The sequence below is a fragment of the Hirsutella rhossiliensis genome, assembly GCF_020360975.1.
Source record: "Hirsutella rhossiliensis strain HR02 chromosome Unknown scaffold00005, whole genome shotgun sequence".
In the NCBI taxonomy this organism is placed as follows: Eukaryota; Fungi; Ascomycota; class Sordariomycetes; order Hypocreales; family Ophiocordycipitaceae; genus Hirsutella; species Hirsutella rhossiliensis.
This window is the reverse complement of record NW_025408671.1, coordinates 1,015,341-1,041,664: the sequence shown is the minus strand read 5'-3', so window position 1 is coordinate 1,041,664 and position 26,324 is coordinate 1,015,341. Positions and strand designations below refer to the sequence as shown.

The following is a 26,324-nucleotide window of genomic DNA, read 5'->3' as shown; positions in this document are numbered from 1 at the left end:
AAGATAAAAGGGATAACCGTTTAAGTAAATTATTATAAGCTTTAGTAATATAAATAAAAATAGTAACTAAACTAGTAGATATAATAAAATCGAGTAATAAGACCTATATACTAACTAATATAGCTATATAACTTAGTATCTAATATAAATAGAATAAAGGATATAATATAAAGATCTAAAGAGTTATTATTACTTTAAGGAAAGACCTTAAATAAATTAAAAAAGAGCTTAAGTTAAGAGAAACTAGCTCTTAAGAGAAAGAATAAAGCCTATAAAATAGAATAAAGAATATCCCCTAAGAATACCGGAAATATAATAAACTCTTTAAAGAAGAACTTAAGATAAGGTTACTTAAATATAGCTAATAAGACTATAAAATATATCTTAAGGATAAAATAACGCTAACGTTTTATAAGATCTATTACTTAAACGAAAAGTAACTATAAACGCTATATAACTACCTTAATATAAATTTATAAAAGGGATATATATAAACGTTAATATCTAAAGTAAGCTACCTAGTTATATTTATTTTAAAGAAAAATAGTAAGCTAAAACTAGTTATCGACTATAGATACTTAAACGATATTATAATAAAAGACTAAATACTATTACTACTTATATTAGAACTATAAGATCGACTATATAGTAAAAAATAGTTTATAGCCCTCGATCTTAAAAGCGCCTATAACTTAATATATATAAAAAAGGGATACGAATAAATAATAGCCTTTAAAACGAAATTCAGACTATTTAAATATCTTATAATATTATTTAGACTTATAAATATACTAGCTACCTTTTAATAGATAATTAATAATATCCTATATAAATACTTAGATATCTTTATAGTAGTATACCTAGATAATATCCTAATCTTCTTAGATACCTTAGAAAAATATAAGGAATACGTTTATAAGGTACTTAGTATACTTTAAAATATAAAGCTATTAGTTAAACTAAAGAAAAGTAAGTTCTATATATAAGAAGTAGACTTCCTTAGATATATAATCTTATTAAGAGAGATATAAATATAATAAGATAAGATTAACTTAGTTAAAGAATAGCTAACGCTAAAGAATATTAAAGATATATAAAGTTTCCTAGGATTTATAAATTACTACTAACGATTTATTAAAAATTTTAGAAAGATTATAGTATTACTATATAAATTAATAAAGAAGGAAAAAGAGTTTATATAGGACGATAAAGCTAACGAAGCTTTTAAATATATTAAAACTATAATTATATAAGAACTAGTCCTATCTACCTTTAATCTAAAATAATAAATTAAGCTTAAATCTAATATATTAGACTTTACTTTAAGAGTATAAATCGGATAGAAAGATAATAAAGGAAGACTATAACTAATTATATTTTACTTAAAAAAGCTATATAGTATAGAACTTAACTACCTTATTTATAATAAAGAATTCCTTATAATTATCTAAGCTTTTAAGGAATTTTAATACTACCTTCTTAGAAGTAAGTATAAGGTTAAGGTCTATATAGATTATAAGAATATCTTATATTTTATAATAATATAATAATTAAATAGATAATAAATCTAATAGGCCGAATATCTATTAGAATTTAACTATGAAATAATCTATAAAAAAGGAATAGAAAACGGTTAAGCTAATGCCTTTAGCTAAAGATCCGACTATAATATAGGAGGACCTATTATAAAAGGATAACTCCTTAAGCTTAACGATAAAGGAAATATATAATAACGATAGCTTAATATAATCTTTAAGGTTAATCTAAATAAAAGCTTAATAAAGAAAATCTAATAAGCCTACGATAAGGTTAATTAAGAACTACTTTTAGTTATCTAGGAAGATAGGCTAGTAAAGTATTAAGGAAAGATCTTTATACTAAAAGAACTTTAGGACGAAGTTATACGCGAAATCTATAAATACCTAATATATAGATACTAAGGAATCTAGAAAACGATAGAAAGAATTTAACGAATCTATAACTTTCTATAAATAAAGAAACGAATTAGTAAAACTATTAGAAAATATAAACTTTACGTATAAAGTAAAGTAGAACGATATAAGCTATATAGAGAATTATAACCGCTACTAGTACTAAAGAAACTGTAAGACTTAATAGCTTTCGACTATATTATAAAGCTACTATCGTTAAAAGAACTTATAACTAACGTTAAGTATAATAGTATATTCGTTATTACTAATAGATTAACAAAGTATAGGTACTTCTTACTATATAAAGAAGTAAGTAATATAAAAGAGCTAGTATATATACTCCTACGAACTATTATTAGTAATTATAAACTACTAAATAAGATTATCTTTAATAAAGGAAGTATATTTATAGCTAAGTTTTAATAAGCTCTTATAATATAATTAGGGATAAAATATAAGCTTAGTATAGCCTATTACCTATAAGTAGATAGATAAATAAAACGACTTAACTAAACGCTTAAATAATATTTACGGTACTATATTAGCTATAAATAAAACGATTAAGTTAAATAGCTACTAATAGCGTAACTAGCTTATAATAGCTTAGTTATAGAAATAACTAAGCTCTTATTAGTATATACTAATTATAGATATAACCTAGAAGTATTTAAGGTTACTTAATAAGGACTATAAGCGGAACGAGCGATACTATAAGTAGATTAGCTATAAAAATTATATAAAGAAATATAATAAGAACTTTAATTTATTAAGGAATAAATATCTACTTACTATAATCGGAAAGGATTATAAGGACTAATCTTTTAAGAGGGAGATATAGTCTACCTTATATAATAAAATATTAAAATAAAACGACTAAGTAATAAATTCGATTTTAAGAAACTTAGACTATTTAAAATTAAGAAGGTTATTTTAAAAGTTAACTACGAACTTTCGCTACTAATAATAATATAAATATACCTAATATTTTATATCTTATTATTAAAACTAGTACTATAAAACGCTAAACTATAGGATAAAATTAAAGTCGATAATAATTAAGAATATAAAGCTAAATAAATACTAAATATAAGAAAATAAGGTTAGTAATAAGAATACCTTATTAAGTAGAAGGGATATAGACTAAAGGAAAATACCTAGGAACTACTTAAGTACTTAACCTACTATAGCTCTTTACTTTAATAGTTCTATTAAGCGAACCCTTAATCGGAAATATAAGGTTACTAAGAATAGTATCTTAGTCTAATACGTTTAAGGTACTAAATAATTAAACCTCGCTAATAATAATAGTTTCCTTATTTAATAAATAAACCGACTTATCTTAAGAAGGATATATTATACTATCTTCTTTATTAATAGCTTATATACCCCGCTAAAATAACTTACTACCTTAGACTTTTAAGAAACGCTTTTATTTCTTAATCTAAGCTAGGCGAGCTATCGCTTCCTTTAATACTTCTTTTACTTTCCGTTTATTTAAATTAATCTTTTACTATTAATTTATATTATAATAAACTAAAAAAAGGAATATTAGTAAAAAGAATAATAAGGAAGGAAAGGGATAAAATAAATAAGCGGAAGCTATATTATAACTATTATAAGAACGGCTTATAAAAGTATATTTAGAATACTAATTAAAACTCTCGCTGACTTTATAAGTTAGGCTTAACCGAAAATAATAAGAGTAAAGTATAATTTTAATACTATAGATCTCGGTCTAAGATACTAGCTCCGATCGTTAACGCGATTTATCGGAATTATAGGAACGGGATTTTTAAATATAACTAGATATACTATTAGTAGTATATCTTAAAAGGATAAAAAAATAAGGAACGATATACTTATATATAACGCGATAAGGGTATATTTATATATAGCGGCTAAAGTAGTAGGTCTTAGGGATAAGACTAAAAAGAAAGGAGGTATCCTATTATAACTATAGTCTAGTAAACCGCGGGGATTAATATATATTATAAGGTTATATAATATAAGAAGTAAGGAATATTAAACGGACCGACGGACTAATTAAGTTTAGAGCGATAGGTTACTTTAGCGCTTTAACGCTCTATAGCTAGGATCGTAGGATCGCTTTAGCGCTTTAGCGCTCTTAGATAACGGGATTACCTAGCGCTCTTAGCGATCTAAGGAAGCTCTTAAGATATATAAGGAAGGAACGGAATACTCCTTTAAATAAATAGCTAAATAGCTTTTAATATTATAATTATTATAATCTCTATTACGATCTTATCTTTAATTTCAATTACTTAATTACTTAGTTATAGTCTATAGTCTACGACCTCTAACTTATTACTAATATAATATATATATTATTACTTAGACTACGCCTTATTATATCTACTAATATAAACCCCTTAATAGGTTTATCCCTTAAGAATAATACCGGTCGTTATAGGCTTAAGGAGGCAGGGTAATATAGAGTAGGAACTAGCGGGGCGTAATATATTATATAGTGTTTTAATAGCTGCTTAATATAAGTAACTTACTAGATATTACTATACCCTTAAATAACTAGATAATAGCGCCCTTAATCTATAATAGTAAGTCCTCTTAGCCGAGTAAGGTACCTATAGTAGCTAACCGTCGCTTACTAGTAGCGCGCTTTAGGTTAAGCTTTACGCTCGGAAATAATATTCCTCCGCCGCCCCTTTATCTATTTACTAGCTTACCGGCCTTTATTATAGATAACGACTTACTATTCCTCTAGGCGGTTAGACTAGCAGCTAATTTAAGCTACTATAATACTCTTTTAATTACCTACTCTTTTACCCTTAATAATACTATCGATCTTTACTAATAAAGGTTACTTCCGCTATATTAAAACGCTCCTATATATTATCCTCTTTAAGGGCGAGTTAGAGAATAATAAAATATATAACTATCTACCCCTACCGCTTATAACTCTTAAAATAAGAGGGCTACGCCTTATTAAGGAGGAGGCACTAATACGTTAGGTTAATAGCTCTAGTAAAGCTAGCGGTCTCCTTCCTCTTCTTACTCCTTATATAGCTAAGAGTATAAAGGGAAAGATTATCTATAAAAGGACTATAGATATCTTATATTAAAACTCTACTTCCGTTTCTTTTATTTCCTATAATAACTACTATAATATAGACCGAATAACTTTAAAGAAGATATACCGCTAGCTATTTCTAGGTCGAGGTTACTTATCTTATTATTCTATAGTCTTATAGGCCTTTCCGCCCTTTACTTTATCTCCCTTACTAACTAGATTAGGGAGCTATAACTTAAACTCTAATAGCGACTTAGGAAATATAATTAAAACTAGCTTAAGCGTCTTAGAACCTAATAATAAAATCCCCGATATTAAGTTTAGCGCTTTTATTATTAAGTCTTTAGGCTTAGAAATAAAAATATAGGGGAGATCCTTAAGCCTTACCCGATCCCTAGTACCTCCTATAGGCCTATTAATAGACTCTAACTATCTTTAACCTCCTTTCTTTAAGTATAAAGAGGTTATTAGTAAGTAAGCTAAGCTATATTAATATAGTATTTTAGTAAATTAAGGTATTATAAGTTCTCTTACCTATAATCTATATATATACTTCTTATAGTATTTTATAGAGAACGGAATACTTAAGCTTAAGTGCCTATCCTTTTAGCTATAAGCGCTTTCTAAAGTAATTATAGTCTATAAAAAGCCTAAGGTAATTAATCTATACTAAAGGTAGCGGAAGAGGGAGTTTACGCTACGCCGTGCTCTTATAACTTTATATTATCTTTAAAAGAAGCGTGTTTTAACTTATAGTAATTAAGAGTATAAGTTCTTATATTTAAGGGAGGTATAAAAGGCATCGAACGGACTTATTAAATATAAGGTCTTTTAGAAGCTAACCTAGGTATCTATTAGCGACCTTTACGGTAAGTAAGTATTAAAAGAGGCGGAAGAGCTCGGTATAGGCAAGTTTAGTTAAGTTATATAAGGAAAGGAGAAGGAAAGATCTAGCTATTACCGTATAGATACTAAGTTAGAGTAAAATAGCAAGGTTAGTTAAAATAATACTATCCTCTCTCTCCTTAATAGCGATATATAAGAGAACTTAAATAGTTAAAGATTCTAAAAGAAATTATAAACTAGATCGTCGTTTAAGGTAAGGGCTTATATATTTTAACCCTCTATCTTATATACGCTTTTAATATATATTTAAGCGCGGAGTTATCGCCGATTTCTCTTACTTAATATATAGCTATTAACCGTTATTTAACTAGCCTCTAGTATTAATAGAGGTTAGAATTATAAGATAAAGAAATTCTAAAGAAGATAAGCGGTTAACTCTTATTTATTAGGGAGCCTAACTACTACTTCTTTTCTTAGAATCGTCCTACTACTACCTAAGTCTAGTCTTATAAATAGGAGCGCTTTACTATTAGCGCGTAATATATTAAAGATATAAGAAGGATACTTATTATCCCCCTTAAGCTAACCTATATTAAAGTACGGTCGCTTATAATAGGAGCGAGTTCGAATTAGCGATCTACTAAAGCCCTTATAACGCTAGAGTTTTAGGAAGCGGGTTAAGGCTCCTTTTATTTACGCTCTATTATAGGGATATTCCTTAAATAAATATCGTACTTAATAGCTACTAAGCTTCTTAGCCTCGTTATATTATAACTTAAATAGTTATCTTATATAAAGGGCTTATAAAATAAAAGCAAAAACCTATATAATAGCTATACGATAAAGTATTATATAGTTAACGTTTATTATCTTATAAAGGATAATCGAAGTAAGTAGATAGATTAGGGATAGGAAAACTCCTAAAATCTATCTAAGGATAAAATCTAGCTAGCTCTTTATAAACTAAAAGAGTATATTATTAATAGAGCTTATAGAAAGACTAAGGTTACTAGGTAACCTCTATCTTTATTAACGAAGTCTATCTTAAAGGTAATAGTAGGAGTAGAACCTATCTATAAAAGTAACTATATAAATTAAGAGGGCTAGAGTATATCGCCTTAGTCTACCCTAGTAATAAGCTAGGTATATCCTAGTACTACCTTATAGGGACCTAAGCGATCTATAGCCCTTAGACTAAAATACACTTATATATATATATATATATACGTATATAGCACCGCGGTAACTAATAAGTAAGGGGCGCCTTATATTTACAAACTACTATAGTTACGCGAGAATACTTAGCTAACTTTAGTATTTACCGATATTTATAGTAAGGTTTAAGCGATATATCGCGAGTATATCTATTATATATAGATTAAGAGCTATAACTATTAATTACGTAATACTTATTAAAGGGCGCGTTCTACTTTAGGTATAATAGTATAAAAGGCTAGCCCGGTCTTCGATAAGTAAGTGCCTTAGTATTCTTTATCTAAAGCTAAGGTAAAAAAAGGAGTAGCTTAAAGTAAAGGCCTAAGACTTAACGGACCTAGTAGAATCGGGTCTACTATATCGGGCCCGGCCTATAATAGATAGTATTATAGGATATATTAATAGTATCTTCTCTAAGGTACTATAACGTCGAAGGCATAGTATTTCCTCTTAGTGCCTAGGCGGGTTAAGGCTAATATACTAGATAAGATCTAAATACTAAAAGCTTCTACGCTATATAAGCGGAGCGGTCGGAAAAGTATATACTAGCTAGACTCTATCGCTAAGATTTAACGATTATAATAATTAACCGCTTAGCGTTAGAAGTTATTAGACGCTTACGCTAATAGTTAAGCTAGGAGCCTATCGTTAGCGGTCTACCTCTATAGTTGCCTTAGCTATAAATATATATTTCTTAATAAGGCTCGGGCTAATACTATCTAAAGAACTTATCTTACTAGACTTATATTATCGTTTTATTATAAGGTATAATACTAGAGTATAAAGGCAGGCTATAAGATATCTAATATACGTTAAGGGCTATATTACGGTATTCCTAAATATATAGGAGCTAGTAAGAAAGGTACTCCTAAACTAGCTCTTATAAACTATAAATAAGATCTATATCTTATAGTAGGGCATAGATAAGCTAATACTAAGCGAGCTATTAGGTCTCGTTAGTAAGGTATAAAGTTATAACTCGCGCTTATACTTATTAGTTTAGTAATATCGTCCTTTAGTTATAACAAGAATATTAAGGAGTACGATAGTAGCTCCTAGAAACGATCGTAAATACCTATACTAGTCTTTATATAAAAGCTAAATAACGTATAAAGGCTAAGATAGTATTAAAGTATTCTTAGGTATAGATAAAAGGAAGAGAATAGGAAAAGAAAAGTAAGAGATAAGGGGTTTCTTAGCCGTTAGTAGAAAATAACTAAGTGCAAAAACCTACTTCACTAGGTAACGTCTTCTTTAAGTCTTATATATAAAGTGCTACTTTTAGGTATATACGCCTTAATATAGATAGTAGTATAGTCTTTTTTATAAAAGGCCTAGGTATTAAGTCCTTATAAAGACGCTATTTAAAGGTCTTAACTTACTCCGATTTCTACTATTAGCTCTAGGTTTATATATAGTAGGCCTATATATATTAGCCTAGACTATAGCGTCTAGAATATCCCTATTAATATTAATCGTAGCTTAGCTTAAATTTACGCTTTTATTCTATTAGTTTAATAATACTAACTCGCTAAAGGAGTAGTTTTTAATATATAGTTAAGTATAAGTAATAAAATATAATCTAATATTAATTTTCTCGCGGTACTAGTCTTATATTTCTTTAAAATAATTACTATACTAGAACTTAAGCGCCCTTTATTCTCTATAGAATATACTAGGATCCTAAGCTTACTTCTGCTTTATACTACCTTTTAAGATAGTTACTATACTAAACTATAACTTAAGATATTTAGGCTTTAAAAGTTACCTTACTATAGTTAAAGTATATTTCTACTATATAATCTACGATATAGCTAGAGTATACTCCTACTTCTTAATATAGCTACTATATTTAGTAAGGGTTAGGATATAATAAGTTAGTAAGTTAGTACGGTAGTTATTAGATAAGAGCTAAAGCTACTCTTATAATTATACTCCTTAAGCGCTAAACTAGCTTTATTACGCCGCTAAAGCGAATAATACCGTCTCTTAGGCCTCTTTCCTACGCCTTAAGGAATAAAGAGTGCCTTAGGGAACGAAGGGACGGAAGGGCTATTAATAGGCCGCCGGACCCCCTCCCCTCCTCTCCTTAGTCCCTATTTCTAATTCGCCTATTATAATCTATAAACCTATAATACCGCTTTAGTTAGTAGCCGCTTATATTAAAACTCTTAGGTAACTATAGTAGCGATAATATACTATAATATCGAGCTATTTTTAAGATCTTAAATTAAGGTCTCCTTTATTTAATAAAGAATCTCTTTATAGCTTTCGTTTATAGTAAGATTAGCCTATATAATATAGCGGGGTCTAGTATAGGCTAGGTCGCGGTAGGTCTAGGTAGCCCGTTAGTATCGCTAATACGGTCGATATAGGTAGTAACGCTAAGCGGAAGAGTCTAAGATACGCTTCGATCGCTTAAAAACGCGATAGTAAGGACGTCGAAATAACTAGTAACTAAAGCGACGCGAATATTACTAGTAGAAACCGATATCGAATATATAGTTAAAGAGAAAAAAGTATATAGTTATAGCGAGATAGGTAAAGCGATACTTTAAAGGGTGCTAGAGGTATTAAGGAGAATAGGAAGTAAAATTAAGAGATTAAAGAATACGATTTATAAATAAAGTAATACTATCTATACTAAGGATTATTATAAAACCTAGACGAAATCCTACCCCCTTTTAAAAGCACTACCTAAGATAAGAGGTTTACGTAGATACTTAAGGGATTCTCTATTAATAAAAACCTTAGTAAGCGCTAATAAGGCAAGCCTATAGTATTAGCTACTCTATTAGTAAGTAAAGACCTATAGATCTTAAGAATAGCTAGACTAAGGTTAAGCTTAGAGGAAAAGTTAAAGGGATTTAAAGAACTTATACGAGCTAGGGTTATAAAGCTACCCCGACCGGTAGCTAGGCCCTAGTACTTAGAGAGACTAGCCGAGGCACTATCTCGCTTACTTTAAGAAGCGGCTAATACCGCGGGCCGGCGGGTATTATAGAGTAGGTAGAGTAGGTACCTAGAGGTCGAGTACTTAGAGGATTTAGGGGGGAGTAAGTATAGGGAGAAATACTTAGCCTTAATAGTAGAGAAGTAGCTTAGCTAAGCGTAGTAACGCCTTCGAGGGCCTAGATAGGTAAGGGCCTAGACGGGTAAGGTATATATAACGAGCTAACGGTATAGTACCTAAGAGAGGAGCGCGTATAGGGCTCCGTACCGTTAAAAAGCGCTAGGAATAGGCAGTAGCTAGTATAAATAGCTAACTTATAGTAGAGACGCGATAACGTTTTATAGTAAGAGGGTTTAGATTTTAGGCCTAGCTTAGCTTAGGTAGGCTTAGTAATAAGGCAGGGGGAGTATATCTTATAAGGATTTATATAGTATATATAAAGTATCTATATAGTAGAAGTAGGGCGAAAGGGGCAGTATATATTTTCCGTTAACGTTAGTATAAAGAAGGGGGGTAGGTAGAAGGAATAAAAAGAAATAACGGCTAAGAAAGAAGAAAAAAAACGCGTGGGATAGATATAGGAGAGAGTATAGCTAATAAGTAATTAAAGGTTTAATAACTAATAGTAGTAACGACTAGCGAGGTCTAAGTATAAGTACCCGACCGCGACTTAATAACGCGGCGCGGGCGAGTAGCTAGTACTTACTAAAATAAAATATAGCCCTTAGCGCGCCCCGCTATAAGGTCTCCGCGACTCCTTAAGCCCCCTATAGCTAGCGCGGCGGGGTACTACTATAAGGGCCTTTAGTCCTTACCGTTTACCCGCTTAGGTAGTTAGTACTAGAGGCCTAGAGTATTGCTAACGCCTCTTACTAGCTGTCGGCGCTAACGGCTCTCTCTAGGCGGCTCGGATAGGCCTAAATTAGCTAGCCTAGGCGGACTCGGAATAATTATAGCTATAGTAGTAGCAGCTATAAATATAAAGGCGCTGCTCTACTCCCTTACTAAGATCGAAAAAGGAGGAATTTATATTAAAAGATACTATAAGGTAGCTAAACTTATACTATAGAAGACTTATAGGATAATTTACTAGAGCTTATATTAAGGGGTACTACCCTTAAAGGCTAAGTCTATATAAAGGCACTTACTACCCTCTTTAAGGTCGCTTAAATTATTATTTATTATTTTACTACCTTAAGTCTATTCCTACTTATATAAATTCCTATTTATTTTATAACCTAGTATAGTTCTTTATTGCCTAAATATTAATACTTCGCTTATATAAGTAAATAATAACCCTTTTTAATATATCTTTTCTATTTAAACTCCTTTACTACCTCCTTAATAAACTTAACTATAATAGTAAGTAGTTAATTAAGGCCGATAAGCGCTAAAGGTATAACTCGCGCGTCGTTCTTACTTAGTTTAAGATATATAATAGAATTATACTACGTTAAGGACTTAGTACTATTATATTCTTATCTTATCTCTTTCCTTACTATAGACTAGATTAAGTATTCGGTCTAAGGGAAAAGTAGATTAAGCCTATTATATAACGTATATAAGGTCTTAGATTATCTTAGATAAAAGAGCTATAAATATAAAAGACTACCGACGGCCTAGACTTTATATCCTATATCGAATACGTAATATCGGCTACTAACTATAAGTCCTATATTAGGTTAGGGGTTACTTTAAAGGAGTTTAATAAGGTATTAAACTAAGTTTTAGCTTTATTGCCTTTCTTATTATTAAGCCTTCGTAAAGGGGTTTAAGATAAGTACGATCTATTACTTTAAGTAGCTTACCTCCTTTTAATATTCTTTAGGCAACTACTTAGTTCTAAGGCTAAATAGCTAGTTCGTATAATACTAAAGAACTATAGCCCTATTAAGATTCTAGAAAGATTAGTAATAAGCGGATTTTATTTCCTATTACCTTATATCCTTTAGTACTAGTCTATTATCCTAGTAGCTTTATAGTTCCTATAGCGGCCGACTATTAAGTATATACCTTTCTAGCTAATAACCGATGTTTTCGAGAGATTAAGAGATATCGTAAGCTAAGAACTCGAGCTAAAAATCGGGGTAATAATTAAGAGAGGAATTTATATAAAAGTAAGGAGCATTAACTATTACTATTAATTAGCTAGCTTAAGATAGATAACTATTAAGCGGAAATATAATAGGGAGTACTACTAAGTTTATATTAATAGGAGTAATTTAAGTACTAGTATTAAAATATTCTCTAAGAGTAAATAAGATTTAACTAACGACTAAATAGGGATTTACTATGCTATATAGTATAGCTTAGAGTTAGACTTAGTAAGTTATATAATTAATAGGTAGTATATTATAAAGGGCGAGCTCTTAGTATAGAACTAAGCTAAAAGGAGAATTAAGCTATTCTATAAACTACGTAAATATATATAATAGTTAAGGCAATTTCTAGGAGTTTTATAAGATTCGCCTATCGACTTAAACGAGTACCTTACGATTACGTTCTATAATATTATATTACTAGATAATATCGTATTAGCTAAAGAGAGCTATAATAGATAGCGTTAAACCCTTAAAAGTTTAGTTTACTAGATACTAAGATAGGCGGACCTTAGATTACGCTAGGTAATCTAAATTTTATTAGCTAATATAGCTAAGTAGCTAAGGAAGATATTTATATAAGCTATTTTATAGTAGTAGGAGGGTTTAGTACTAAAGGGCTATAGCGACCTATACCTATTATTTAATAATTATTAGGTATTTATAAAACTAAAGAAAGCTTATATTTTAGGTTTAGGTAATACGGCTAACTTTATTCTTCTTAGTAGTCGCCTTAATATAGGCGAGGCATATAGACTTAAACTTAGTAAGGTATACTAAACGTTATTTTATATTAGCTATATAAATAATAAGGACGAAGTATACCGCTATTATATAAAGCTACGAATTCGTATTATCGATATAATAGATAGCTATAGTATCTCTAAGTAAGATATTAAGTATTTAAACGGTTATAGTTACTTTACTTAAGTTCTAATAGCTAACTCTTTACCTAAGTTCGACGTTATACTTAAGCTAGAATAGAGACTATAACTAACTAAGCTATTCTCGAATCCCTTTATAGTAGAAATAGTTAGCGCTAGGTTCGATAAGCTAGTAAATACTTATTATTATATATCGTAAGCTTTAACTATACTATACCTTCCTCTTTATTTTCTACTTTACTTTCTTTCGTCCTATATAAAGCCTATTTTCCCCCTATAAGTATAAAATATAGTCTAAGATAAGGAAGGCAGTAGTAATAATAAGTATATTTCCTTATTCTACTTTAATTATTTATAACTCGTAATTAGTAAGCACTATCGTTATATTATTAGTCTATTATACTATTAATATATTATTATAGTTCGTTAGTAAGCGCTACTTTAACCTACTAGGATGCACTAGCGTATTATAAGGGGAGTAAGCGTTAAGAAGCTACCGTACTAAAGCTACCGTATACCTAGCGCACGTCTACCTATCGGTTTAGACGTATAATATATCGTTAAAGGGCAACGACGATAAAGAACGGGAGTCGTCTACGCTAGTACTAAGGTCGCCTTAGGCCCCTTAGGTAGTATACTAAGGTCGCTCGAGCCCGAGGTAGAACGGTATATAGTAGCGAAGGCTATTAGCTTAGGCAATATAGGTAAACGGCTTCGTTAAGAATAGAGCTAAAAGAGCCCGCCGATAATTCCTATTTACTTCTATATAACGAGCGATACTTATTTTTACTGTCTAGGTACGCTAATTCCTATAAAATAGCTCGGCGAGACTTAGTCCCCTTAACTAAGTCTTATATAAAGGGATTGCTAACTTCGATATCTTTAATTAAATATATTACGCGGAGTAGTCGGTTATACTCCTTATTATACCGCCGTAGACGATTAATCTTAGCCTATAGATCGCTTATAGACTCGCGTCGCGGGTAGTCGTATATATATCCTTCTCCGGCCTTATTATATCTTTTATATAGTACCTAGCTATTACGCTAGAGAGTAAGAAACTAACTAATAAAAGTATTCTAGCTACGTAGAACGTAGGATAAGATAAACGGCTAAGGACTTCTTTAGCTTTAAGTAGGCTATTAACTAACCTTTACTTATTTCTTACGGTATCTCTAATAAACTATTTATATTAGCATTCGACTAGGTATTATCTCTTACTACTAAGTATAGTAAGGGCCTATACAAAGGAACCGCCTCCTTATATAAGGTGCGCCTCGATATCGTGCCTAGGGCTAGTCGAGGTTAGGCCCTAGGGTATTAAGCTAATATAGCTTAGGCGTTACGGCGAGATAGTAGTTAAGGCCGCGATCGCTATATAATATCTATAGCAAAGTTTAATATACCGGCCCTAAGGTATACCTACGTATATATATATATAAATATACCTTATCTTTTATATATATATATATATATATATATATATATATATATAGTTGCCCTAGTCTGCTTAAGCTTAGAGGAGATAGGAATAAAGTTTAGTATTTAATAACTATATCGTGCCTTATACTTCGCTAGTAAACTCGTTATTAGAGTTATTAGTAGTAGTAGCGGCGCGCCGATACGCCCGTAGTATCTCTATGCCCGGCTCGTATAAGTCGCCGCGTATATAAAGGCATTCTAATACCTGCCTCGTTATATTAGCGCCGCCGGTAATAGCGTTAACGGCGGCAGCCTTAACCCTATATCTATTATATATAGAATTTATTATCCGTACCTATGGATTAGAAAGGATAAGTAAGCAATCTATTAATACTTATCTATCTAGCTATAGATATAATAATAATCCGAGTCTATATAGACTTAGGCGATAGAGTCGCTATATCTATAGAACCTTTTAGATCCTACTAGAGTCCTCTAATAGAATTCGTGCCCGTTAGCGTTGCTAGCGCTATTAACGGCGGCGCCCTTATAGCCTTAGTTCGCTCGATACCCTTAACGACCTTAAATTCCGACTAGTCGCGGCGTACGTATATATATCCCGGAAAATAAAGCGGTATAATAAATCCTATAGCTAGCTATAGTATATTTACGGTACCGTACGACTAGCGAGTTCTATAGTACGGTATACGGCGAGGGCGTTGCGGATATCGGGTCTCTTAACGGGCGCGACGCTATAAAGGTAGGCGGCAAATTAAAATAGCTTAAGGCCTATATTATAGAGCTAAATAATATAATCGTAATACTCGCTAAGAAGCTTAGCGCGGTACTTAGAGTATACTATCGAGGGTATAGGAGGGTAGTTATAGCCTATAGAAGACAGCGATAGCTTCGGAAACTAAGCGCGCTCGTTACTCCTCTTAATAATAAGGTAGAAGCTATAGTCGTATTTATATATTACCTAGTTTTACCCTACGTTTTAACCTATAGGCGCTAGGGTTAGTAGAATCGTAATACCCTCTAGTATATAAGTAAGTTATATAAGCGTTATTATCCTCCTTAATCGTATAACTAGAGCGTGCCTTATACTTTAGTAAGTCTTAGGGTTATAATAGGCATCTTAAGCGGCTTTCTTTTAAACGAATTCGCGGTAGTACGGATAATCTACTATAGTAGCGACGGCAGCGGTAGTAGTAGGTATAGAAAGAGATCGCAAAAAAGCTTTATATTACGACTACGGCTACTAGGCCGCTAACAGTCGACCGCGTTAAGCACGTAACACGGCCTAACGGATAAATAGTCGGTACGACTATTTAATAAATATAGGATTAAGGGGATTATAGAGATCTAAGTAATCTAGGATTAATAGGATTACTACGCCCTATATAATCTAACGTTAGGGATTATAGCTAGGCCTATAATCTAAGGATAGTCTTTATAAGTATATATAGCTACTTACTTTTACTCCTTTAGATAGATAGCTCTCTAGCTTTTAATATATTATAGATCTTTATTACGATTTTATCTTTAATTCTAATTACTTAGTTATAGTCTATAGTCTATAACCTCCGACTTATTACTAACGTAATATACTTATTATTACTTAGACCACGCCCTATTATATCTACTAATATAAACCCCTCGATAGGTTTATCCCTTAAGAATAATACTAGTCGTTATATATTAAAAGCTCTTATTTAGTATAATACCGCGTTACTCTAAGCAATATCGTAACTATTAATATACCTATATAGTAAGCTAGATTAACTAACTCTAGAGCTACTATATTGCCTTAGGATATAATATACGAGATTATCGCCCTTTAATATAAGGTATAGTTACTTAAGAACGGAGGAAGTAATAGATAAGTTAAGGACCTTAGAGAAGTAGTTAAACTAAAATAGCTAGGACTATTTAACGGTACTTATAGTACGCTTTAAGACTTTCTTACTTAGCTTAAGGCCTACTATTAGTTTTACCCTATTAAACTCTTAGACTTAGTTAAAAAGGTACTTTATATAGGAAATTATTTATCTAGAATAGTACTCGCTTAGTTTAGACCTATTATAAGGGACTTTCTCGATAACTAACTAGTATAACGAGATAATAAAATAGATAAAGTCTTTACTAGTTTCTAAGGATTTAAAGAAGCTATTATAAAGGTATTTAGAATAACTAACGAGGAATAAAAAGCTAAATAGAAACTCTAAGAACTTTAATAAAGGATCTTAGTATTAGATTATACTATAAAGTTCTATTAAGTTACCTTAAAACTTAACTAAGATAATAAACCTTTTATATTATAATTCTATAACGGGCTTAAAGAAGAAGTTAAGGACGAGCTTTATAAGGAAAATTAACCTAATAACTTCTTAGACTATATTACTATAATAGTATAAATTAATAATAGATAGTATATATAACGCTAAGAAAAGAAATAAGGAAGAGGAAACTAGAACCCTTCTTATAGAAATAACTTTAGCTAACTCGCTAACTATAAGAAGAAGCGTAAAACTCTTATTACTTACGCTTATATAACTAACCTAAGTAAGATAGATCTAGATATAATATAGAAAAATAAAGGTAAGTATTTTAACTATAGGAAACTTAGGTATTACTTTAAAGAATATAAATAACTTTATAAAGAGAAGAAAACCTACTAGGTACTAGCCTTAAAAGGTAAGAAATACCTAAACGCTACTAATAGATAGGAACTAAAGTATAAACTCCTTAGTTAGACTATATACTATAACGACGAATATATAGTATACTTAAGTAATAAGAACGGTATTAAATAGTTCTTAAAGCTATTAAAGAAAACCCTTATAATAATATAATAAAGGGATCCTAAAATATAGAAATAAGTTAAATTTATAGAACTAGAATACCCTTATCTTAAAAGAGTCTCTTAAGACTAGATTAAGAAGAATAGTAAACGATTCTAAGAAGATATATAAAATAAAAATTAATAATAACGATAGGTAGTCTATAAATAATAAAATAAAGAAGATATAAATATAGCCCTTATACTTACGAAACTTAGATAATAACCTAAGGAAGAATAATAAAGTATTAATAATATAAGCTCTAAAAAATAAGAAATACCTAGAGAAAGGGAAGATAAGAATAAACTTATATTACTACCCTTACTACTAAGGGAGAATACTATAATTAAAGAATACGCTTTATACTTTAAAGAATTTAAAGAAATACTTAAAATTAAAACTTAATAAATACCTTAAATTCTTATAGAAAACTAATAAGCTATATTAATTTAGTATTAACCGGCACTATATAAAAGAGACTATAGTATAGCTATTACTATAGTTAATACCTTTATAGCTCTATAACGAGAATAGTAACTATAAGGATAATTTAAAGACTATCTATAAATACTGCTTACTTATAAGTACTATAAGTATATATTATAAATATTATACCTTTACTTAGATTATATAATATACTTCTAGATAAAGGTATAATATAACTCCTTCTTAGTTAGGTTTAAAGGATAAGTACTTTTAAAACCCTACTTAAGTATAAAACTAGACTACTAGAAAATTAATTAATATTACTTAAACGACTAAGTTATATTATTAGAACCCGATTATAGTACGCTACTTAAATACCGCGACGATTATAGTTTACTAATAAGATATCTTTTAGAGATATATAAAATCTATAAACTCGCTAAAATAAAGGAATAGTATAGCGCTACTTACTTTAAGGTATCTAAAGTATTAATCTTTTAAAGACTTATATAACGAATTAAATATAATAAAGAAGATTATAACGAATATATATACTTAAACTATAGAGTTTATAAATATAAAAAAGTATAAGTATAGTATAAATAATATAATAGTATACTAAAAGATTATTAGTAATATATATAAAGGCTATAAGCTATATTTAACTAAGGAAGAATTAATAAGGAAATACTAAGTAAAAAATAAAAAGACGCTAAATAAAAACTTAACCTTTAGTACGAAAATAAATAAAATTATAAAGTATAGTATATAATTAACTATAAAGTAATATAATATAAACGATATAGCGTTAAGAAATAAGAAATCTTTAATTAGCTATAAGAAATTAGTCTTTTAAGCCTTAATACGATATTATATAACGAAAATATAAAGAAACGATATTAATAATAAATCGAAGAAGAATACCTAAATAAAATAAATAAGGACTAAGTAAAAAACAAGGTACGTAATCTATAAAAGGGCTATAGACTAGCATAATATAATAAAATCTAAGGACCTTATATATAGTAATAGTAAGCTATAGCGACTAAATAGTATTAGATATTTAAATTATAGGATATTACTGTCGCGAAGCGTGGCCTGATTTCGCAGTTCTCGGAGATATCCCTTGGCACGAGGGACCTAGGAAGCTGAAAAACAGGTTTTAAGGAAGGAGCTAAAAGGAGGTGCAGAGAGGAGGGTAGGGGTATAAGGGGAAGCAGGAGTGGCGATGGCTTCCTATGGAGGTGGCGAGAGATAAGACGGATGTGCCGGCAACGGCTGGAAAGGAGGGGAAAAACCGGCAAAAAGCTCGGTAGTTAAAGGGACATTAGTAGCTTCTTTAAGCAGGATCTTCTTTGTCAATTGAGATGCTAGAAGGGTATAAAGAGGGGCGTTGGATAGAGGAAAGAAGGACAATGAAGGCAATACAATAATCACTCCCCTACCTTTATTGCTGCCCCCGTAAGAATCAAATCCCTCTGCCCTGCCTGTCCGACCCCTTACTTCCAATTTCACCTTCGTGCATTTTCATGCACTTCTCGTATCTCTCTTCGCGAGAGTTATGAGCCCGGGAGGAATAGTATTCCTGTACCTTCCGGCTGCTGCAAAAGGCACCTTTCTTGCATCCCTCGTGGCTTTATTTTACCCCTCTTACTAGAAAAGCCGATTTTTAACCGACTTTTCTGCCCCCCTCTTCTTCCGCAACAATAACGAAAACCGACTCCTCTGCCGTCCCTACGGTCCGTAGGACGATTCTTGCAGAGCCCTAAGATTAGGATAAGTGGGTAAAGGAGCTACGGGCTCGTGTGGATAGAACCATCTATAATTTAGTCTTCTCTGACAAGCAGGACCCTCTTAAGCCCCCTCTTCGTCCTAGGGCAACGGACTTTGCAGAGGGAGCTACCCTCTTCTCTAAGCTAACCTCTGCATAATAGAGAGCTTTTTCTGCTGCCTTAGGCGACTACGAGAGTCACCGTAAGGAATACCTTTACGAGACGAAGTTGCTAACTGCTGCACGCACGGCGATAACGGAATCCGTTAGTGCCGCAAAGTTAATCACTCTTCGAGAAGAAGAGACTCCTAGGCAGTGGCTTTTAAAGCTCGAGACCTCGATAGCTCCCTCGAGGGGCTATATGACTGACCGTATTAGGAAGACCTATACGGCCTACCTAGGAGCCTTTTCTGCTAGGAACCTACTAGCTTCTTCGTGGCTAGCTAAGTGGGAAGAAATCCTTAAGGAAGCTAACTAATACTTCCTTACAGAAGCTCTTTCCGGCTAGTGGCTACGGGATATATCTCTGCTAATAAAGCCTATTAGTAACGGTTACTCGACTATCTTTCGAGAGGCTAGCCGGGAACTAGACGAAGAGGCTGCCAGAGTATAACAGCAAGCAGTCTTGTTCCTTCGTGGCCAGCACTCGACCCAGACGGCTCGACCTGCTGCCCCTGCAGCTGCTGCAGCCCCTGTTGCTGCGGCTCCCGCTGCTGCTGCTGCGGCTGTTGCTCCTTCGGCTCCTCCTCCCTCGAGAGCATCAACACCGTTATCAACGGCTGCCCTAGGCCCGGCCCCGGCTCCGCCTCTTGCTCCGGGCCCGGCCCGGTCCCGTCAGTCAGACCGGCCCGACTAGTCCCCCAATGGACCTTTCAGTCCGTTAGTCGAAAAATCAGGGAACTAGTCGAAATCGAACCTCGTCAAAATCAGCAACAAGGGGTAAAAAGGGGAGGCTTTCAAGCAGACCTTCCGGACCGGGACGAGGATTCCTCGAAGAAACAACGTACGAGGAGGAATCGACCTACCTGCCAAGCGTGCAAAAAGCCCCATCGGCTAGAAGACTGCTGGCAGGTCTTCGAGGAAAACCGACCCAAAGGAATCAACCCTTCAAAGAGGCTACGAGAAACAGTACAACAGTCTCTTAAGGAGGACCCCTCGTTGCAGAAGAAGATAGACGAGATTCGGGTTGCTAAGAAATAGCAACTAACGCCGCTACCGCAAATTCGAGGAAAAATCGTTGGTATAGCAAATCCGGCCTTCGTCTTCCCTACGGATCAACAAGGCCAAGACCAACCGTTAGAGCCCTCCGACTATCCCCTACGAAAATCAGCTATCCTTGACTCTGGTGCTTCCCTCGATATCTGCAACACACTCTCACGATTCCGGTCCTTTAAGAAGGCACGGAGGGAATACCTTATTGCCGGGGAATCAACCGTACGGATAGAGGGATATAGAAGGGTAAATTTTACGATGAAATTACCTAACGGATCTATACGAATTCTTCGACGAAAAAGGGTAGCTTTTTGCCCTCGATTTTTAACGAGCCTGATTTCCTTCCGCCTTCTTCGAAAGGAAGGAATCTTCTAGGATACGACGTCTGAGCCTACGAGGCTAGTCTAGAAGAATTAGACTATTGGGCTTATCGAGGAAAAATTCAGTTAATTTGTTCTCGAATTCCGACCTATCCTTAGGAAGGAACCTCTCGAGAAGTCAGCTTTCCCTGCTCGAAGGAGGGTAGGTTCAAAGGACCCTCTTCTAGCAGCCTAAGGAGACGGCATTCTTTGGCACGCACGACTTGGTCACCCAGGCCCCCTAGCTTTATATAAGCTAGGTCAACAACAAGGCGTACGAATAAGGGGCCTAAAGACCGTCGAATGCGAATACTGCGGCCAAGGAAAGACCAGGAGACGAATTTCCAGACGAACGCCTTTACGGCCGGACCAGCCGTGTGAGGAAATTTGGGTCGATTGGACCGACGTCTCTAGGGATCAGGAAAGCTTCGTCAGGGTAATGTTTTTCACAGACGCTTTTTTAGGGATGGTTTTCCCCTATTTCTTACGGACCTACCTAAGCAAGCACAACTAGTCTGCCCTCCGGGACTTCGTTAACTGGATAAAATCCTACTTTAGCTACGAGGTAAAGAAGATACGGTCTAACGGAGAGCTATTTACGAAGGATATCTTAAATTGGCTTCGAAAAAGGGGCATTTTACCCCTCCCGTTAGCAGGGTGGCGATCAATTCAATTCCATCAATTTGGCCTCATTATTGAGTTGCGTTGACAGCTTATTCATCATTGGTCCCGTTGAGTTGAACCACCTGCCTTCAGATGGGGGCGATGGAGTTGAATTGAAGACGTTGAACCACGTACGGCCCATGGGGTCGCCGAGGGCCCTAGCCGGCAGCATGTCCAGTATCATCCCTAGACTCCATATAATGCTATTCGCATTCTCCCTGACACGTCAACCAACGTATCCACGGCGTCGATTAGGCCATTCCGTACCCACGACCGTAACGTTTGCGTAATCCCTATCGTGCTGGCTTCCAATCGAGTCCGTAGCGGTGACACCATTTGCCCAGTGGTACTAAAGAGACGCTCGCACTCTGCGGACATGGGAGGGATCGAGAGCAAGTCGAGAGCCATCCGCGACAACCGTGGGTAGTCTTTCCGCCTCTGCCACCAATACTGAAATGGGTTGGTGACGAGAGGATCATTCTCAGCGTCAGCACTCGACAGCCAGCGGTCATATTCATCATGGTCCGGATTCAGTGAACTTTCCAAAGAGGAAGATTCGTTGGGCAGCGACGAAGTCCTCTGGGCTCGGTGTCTCTCAAGCGCGCTCATTGCCTTCAGTCGCTTGTACGGACGCTCTTCGTCAGGCATCGGAGGGATCGGCAGCGATTTGTACTCCTCCTCCCACAGGTTTCTCACCATTCCTTTTGCCTCCTGTAGCCAGGGGAGCTGTGCTTTGTCAGTCCATGTATTCTCGAAATAACCCCAACGCGAAACCGGATTTAAAATAGCAGAAGCATAGTATGCTGGCGTCTCGTCAAGCTTCGTATAGTAGTCGTTCAACTTATCCCAGCCCAGATTAATGTTAGCCTTGAGGTGCTCTGGATCGGGGAACTTCTCCGCTACTGCTTTCCACTCCTCTAGTCTGTCCATCAGGAATTCGTAGGTTGAGGCAACGTCCCACATATTTCCGTATGCTTCAATGCGGCCTCCTTTTCGAACTCGGCTCTGGGCGTCACCTTCTAGCATTCGAGTGCTTCTTCGAAGTCAACAAGCACCCTATCCATCAACCCAATGACCTTCCAGTCTTTATCGCTGAGAAGACTCTCCTCGCGGAGAGACAAAGGCATCTCTTTTGCCCTTCTCATCCCATTGCGGCATTTTCCTGAACTCAAGCGTGACCTTCTCAGTCAGGTCTTCCAAGAAAGGCCGCAACTCAAGGCCGCGCCGTATCATATAAAGAGTCGAAAGCCAACGAGTAAGGTTATCAGGACAACGTCCACAGGGTTCTTCGCTCGAACCTTGGGGTCGTCCGACTGTGAAAAGGACTCTTCCTGAAGCGCACGAAGCCGGTACGTCAGCTTATCGGACTGATGGATCCAATTTACTAGGTTGTGGAGCTTTCCGACTGGGCCTTTCTTTCGCCAGATTTCATGCTGGACCGCGTCAAGAACAGGCTCCCCGTTAATCTCTGCCTCAAACGCGTCGGCCTTGTGTCCAAATAATAGCGCCTTGACCACCAAGTTGAGCACGTGGCCGAAGCATCGCACCCTCCGCTTCTTCGGATCAAAGCCCAGTGCCTCTGCAATCTCCTCTGTCGCCGTATCCATATTGCCAGCGTTGTCCAGTGTAATATAGCCCACCTTGTCGAGGATCTCATAGCTCTCTAGGATCTCGAGGATCTGGGCTGCAATGTTTTCTCCCGAGTGTGAGATCTTCAGCTCCGGCATGCCTAGGACAAGCTTTGATGGAACTCCATCCTTGTCGATGTAAAAACATATAATCCCGTATAAAGCGTGCCGATTCCTGGAACGCCAGCCGTCGAACGCAATGTGAATTTGGCCCGGGGTGCTCTTTAGATTGTCGATTACGCACGTCTTGTATCGGGTATAAAGGTCAACAATTCGCTTTCGAACGGTATCGTGCGAGATGTGGGCATTCGTCACTGCGACCGATGGATTCAGGTATTCGAAAATATGTCGGAGGCGACAGTGCTCGGGCTGGCGAAAGGAGACGTTGGCGTCGACCACCCACTCGAGAAGAAGTCTCTGAAAATGGTCCTTATCGAAGCGCTGGATGAGGGCGTTCGCGATACCTTGCTCTTTGGGGTCTGAAGCATTGAGGTTCAACATCTCCACAATATTCTTTGACGGGGTCTTGTCCTGGTTCCTTTCCCAAGAGCGGGCGCCCCTCTTCCCGGACAGATCGACAAGCCTGTGCTCTTTGAACAGATGATTCTCGATGTTCTGAGTGCCAGCGGCAGAGAAGTCTGATGTTTTTGCTTCGGCTTCTTGAGGCAGGGCTTGCAAACCCATTTTTTTCGTGGGAGAATCGCTAGGTTGAATGTCGAAACCATGCTGCCAGACCCACGAAGTCTGCCTGCCAGCACGCTCGGAAATCGTATAACCTGGAAAATGGTTCCATGGGAAGATGCTCCATTCGTCTTGCAAAGCATCCATGTTAACAAACGACTTGCTGGATGAGCCTCCGTCTGAAGCACGCTGGGGCTTAGTAGGAACGTCGGTTTCCATTTGGCCGCAGGAAGGGGATGCATTCGTTTGGGGAAGGTTTCTCTGCGACGCGACTCGGGGAACTTCAGCCCAAACGCGTTCAATCGCCCAGGTACTTATACATTCGTTACATCTGAAAACAGTATGGAATGGAAGTACTACAACACTCAATACGGTAACTAAGGCTAACCTTGAGGGTGATCACGCGAATCACGCGCGTCAGACGCGACTCGATTAGGTACCTAAGTGTAGATGCTACCTAGATCACCTCCTGCTTCAACGGCTTCAACGCGTGGTCAACGTTCGAGGCGGAGGCGTGGATTGAAGCTCTCAATGTGCAGGTGATATTGAATTGATTGAATTGAAACACGTGACTTCCACTTCAATATTATTGAAGACGTGGAGGTGGAGGTGGAATTGATCGCCACCCTGCCCGTTAGCACCGAATACCCAGGCCTAGAACGGAGGGGCAGAAAGATTAGGGGGTGCTGTGATAGAAAGGGCCCGTATAATGAGACTTGCTGTAAGGCTTCTACACGACCTTTGGAGGGAAGTCGTTGAGACCGCCTGTTACCTTTAGAACCGGACCCCTAGAGGGACTACCCAAGGAACAGACTGGAAATCCCCCCTCGAGCTCTTCACGAAGAAGAGGGCCTCGCTAGCCTACCTTCGTGCCTACGGCTGCAAGGCATACGCAATAACTGCCGATGCATAGCTAAAAAGGAAGAAGAAAAGAAAGCTTGATCCTAGAGCCTTTATTGGTTACCTCGTTGGTTATAATTCTACGAATATCTTCTGGATCTGGATTCCTCTTCTACGGAAGGTTATTTCGACTAGGGATGTGATTTTCGACGAATTTAGCTTCTTTGACGGAAAGAGGGATCAACAGCCCCTTTTACTCTCTCAACGTTAGCTAATTTAGAAGATTTAAATCCCCCCTTCCTAACAGTCTTAAGAAGAAGTCCTAGACGAGGAAACGGAAGAAGAAACCGACGTCGAAGCAGTCGAGGATAACGCCGACTTCGAAGAAGAAGAAGAAGAGAAAGCTGCTAGATCAGATGATCTAGACGAAGAAGGAGACTATAGGAAAGCGGTAGAGCTAGAATACGCCTACCTCCCTACGCCTCCTCTTACGGAATAAGAAGAAGATCTAGAAGTAGCTTTTTTAGTTAGTCTTCCCGTCTCGACCCCTAAGGGGGTAGGAAAGGCACCTCTCTCGAAGGATTACCCGGCTGCCTTTTTGTCCCTGCTTCGAGAAGCAAAGGAAGGTATAGGGCCCGATACGGATACTAAAGAAGACCAACCTCTCCCCTATTTCGATCGTTTTTCCGACTTCTACCCAACGCCGATAGAAGACGGTTCCCACGGAGCGTTCATAGCAGGCCGGCTTTTCAAGCCAGTATTAGCAAGGAAGGTACATAAAAGAGACCTCCCGGACCCACCAGCAAACCAGAAGCAGCTAGAAAGACACCCCTTTAGAGACCAGTTTTTCTAGGCCTAGAAAGACCACCTAGCCTTACACGAAGAAATAGGGTCTTTCGAAGAGGTCCTTAAGGAAAAGGCAAGAGGAAAACAGGTCCTTGGCTATAAGTGGGTCTTTATCTATAAGACTGATAAACACAGCTTCCTTTAAAAGTGCAAAGCCCGGCTAGTTGTCTGCGGGAACTAGTAGGAAAAAGGGGATCTTCCTACTAGGGCAACTACCCTAGCAGGGATGTCTTTTCGGACCCTTATGGCTATAGCAGCAGAATTCGACCTCGAGCTCGATTAGATGGATGTAGTTAACGCCTTTGTTAACTGCCTACTCGAGGAAGAAGAAGTTGTCTACATGCGCCTTCCACCAGGCTTCCAATAGCTAGGAAAGGTTCTACGGCTTAGGAAAGCTCTATACGGACTACGAAGATCACCCTTTCTTTGGCAACAGCATTTAATAGGTTCCCTCGAAGCCCTAGGCTTCACGAAAGTCCCTTAGGAACCGTGTATAATGCAGAAGGGTAAAATCACGGTCTTCTACGTCGACGACATTATCTAGCGTACCCGAAAGAGGAAGAAGCTGCTGCTAGGGAGGCTATACGAGGCCTACAATAAAGGTATAAGATAACCAGGCTAGGGGAGCTAAAGTGGTTCCTAGGGATACGAATCCT

General features: G+C 35.7%; 1 protein-coding gene across 1 annotated transcript; it reads right to left on the bottom strand.

Moving 5' to 3' along the window:
- Nucleotides 1–22,902: 22,902 nt before the first annotated feature.
- Nucleotides 22,903–24,026, bottom strand: HRG_05288 (restless-like transposase; the record flags this gene model as incomplete). The annotated part of the gene is made up of 2 exons (XM_044863759.1): nucleotides 22,903–23,916; nucleotides 23,982–24,026. The coding sequence occupies 2 exons, from the start codon at nucleotides 24,024–24,026 to the stop codon at nucleotides 22,903–22,905; spliced, it is 1,059 nt and encodes a 352-aa protein (XP_044720291.1).
- Between the last annotated feature and the right edge of the window lie 2,298 nt (nucleotides 24,027–26,324).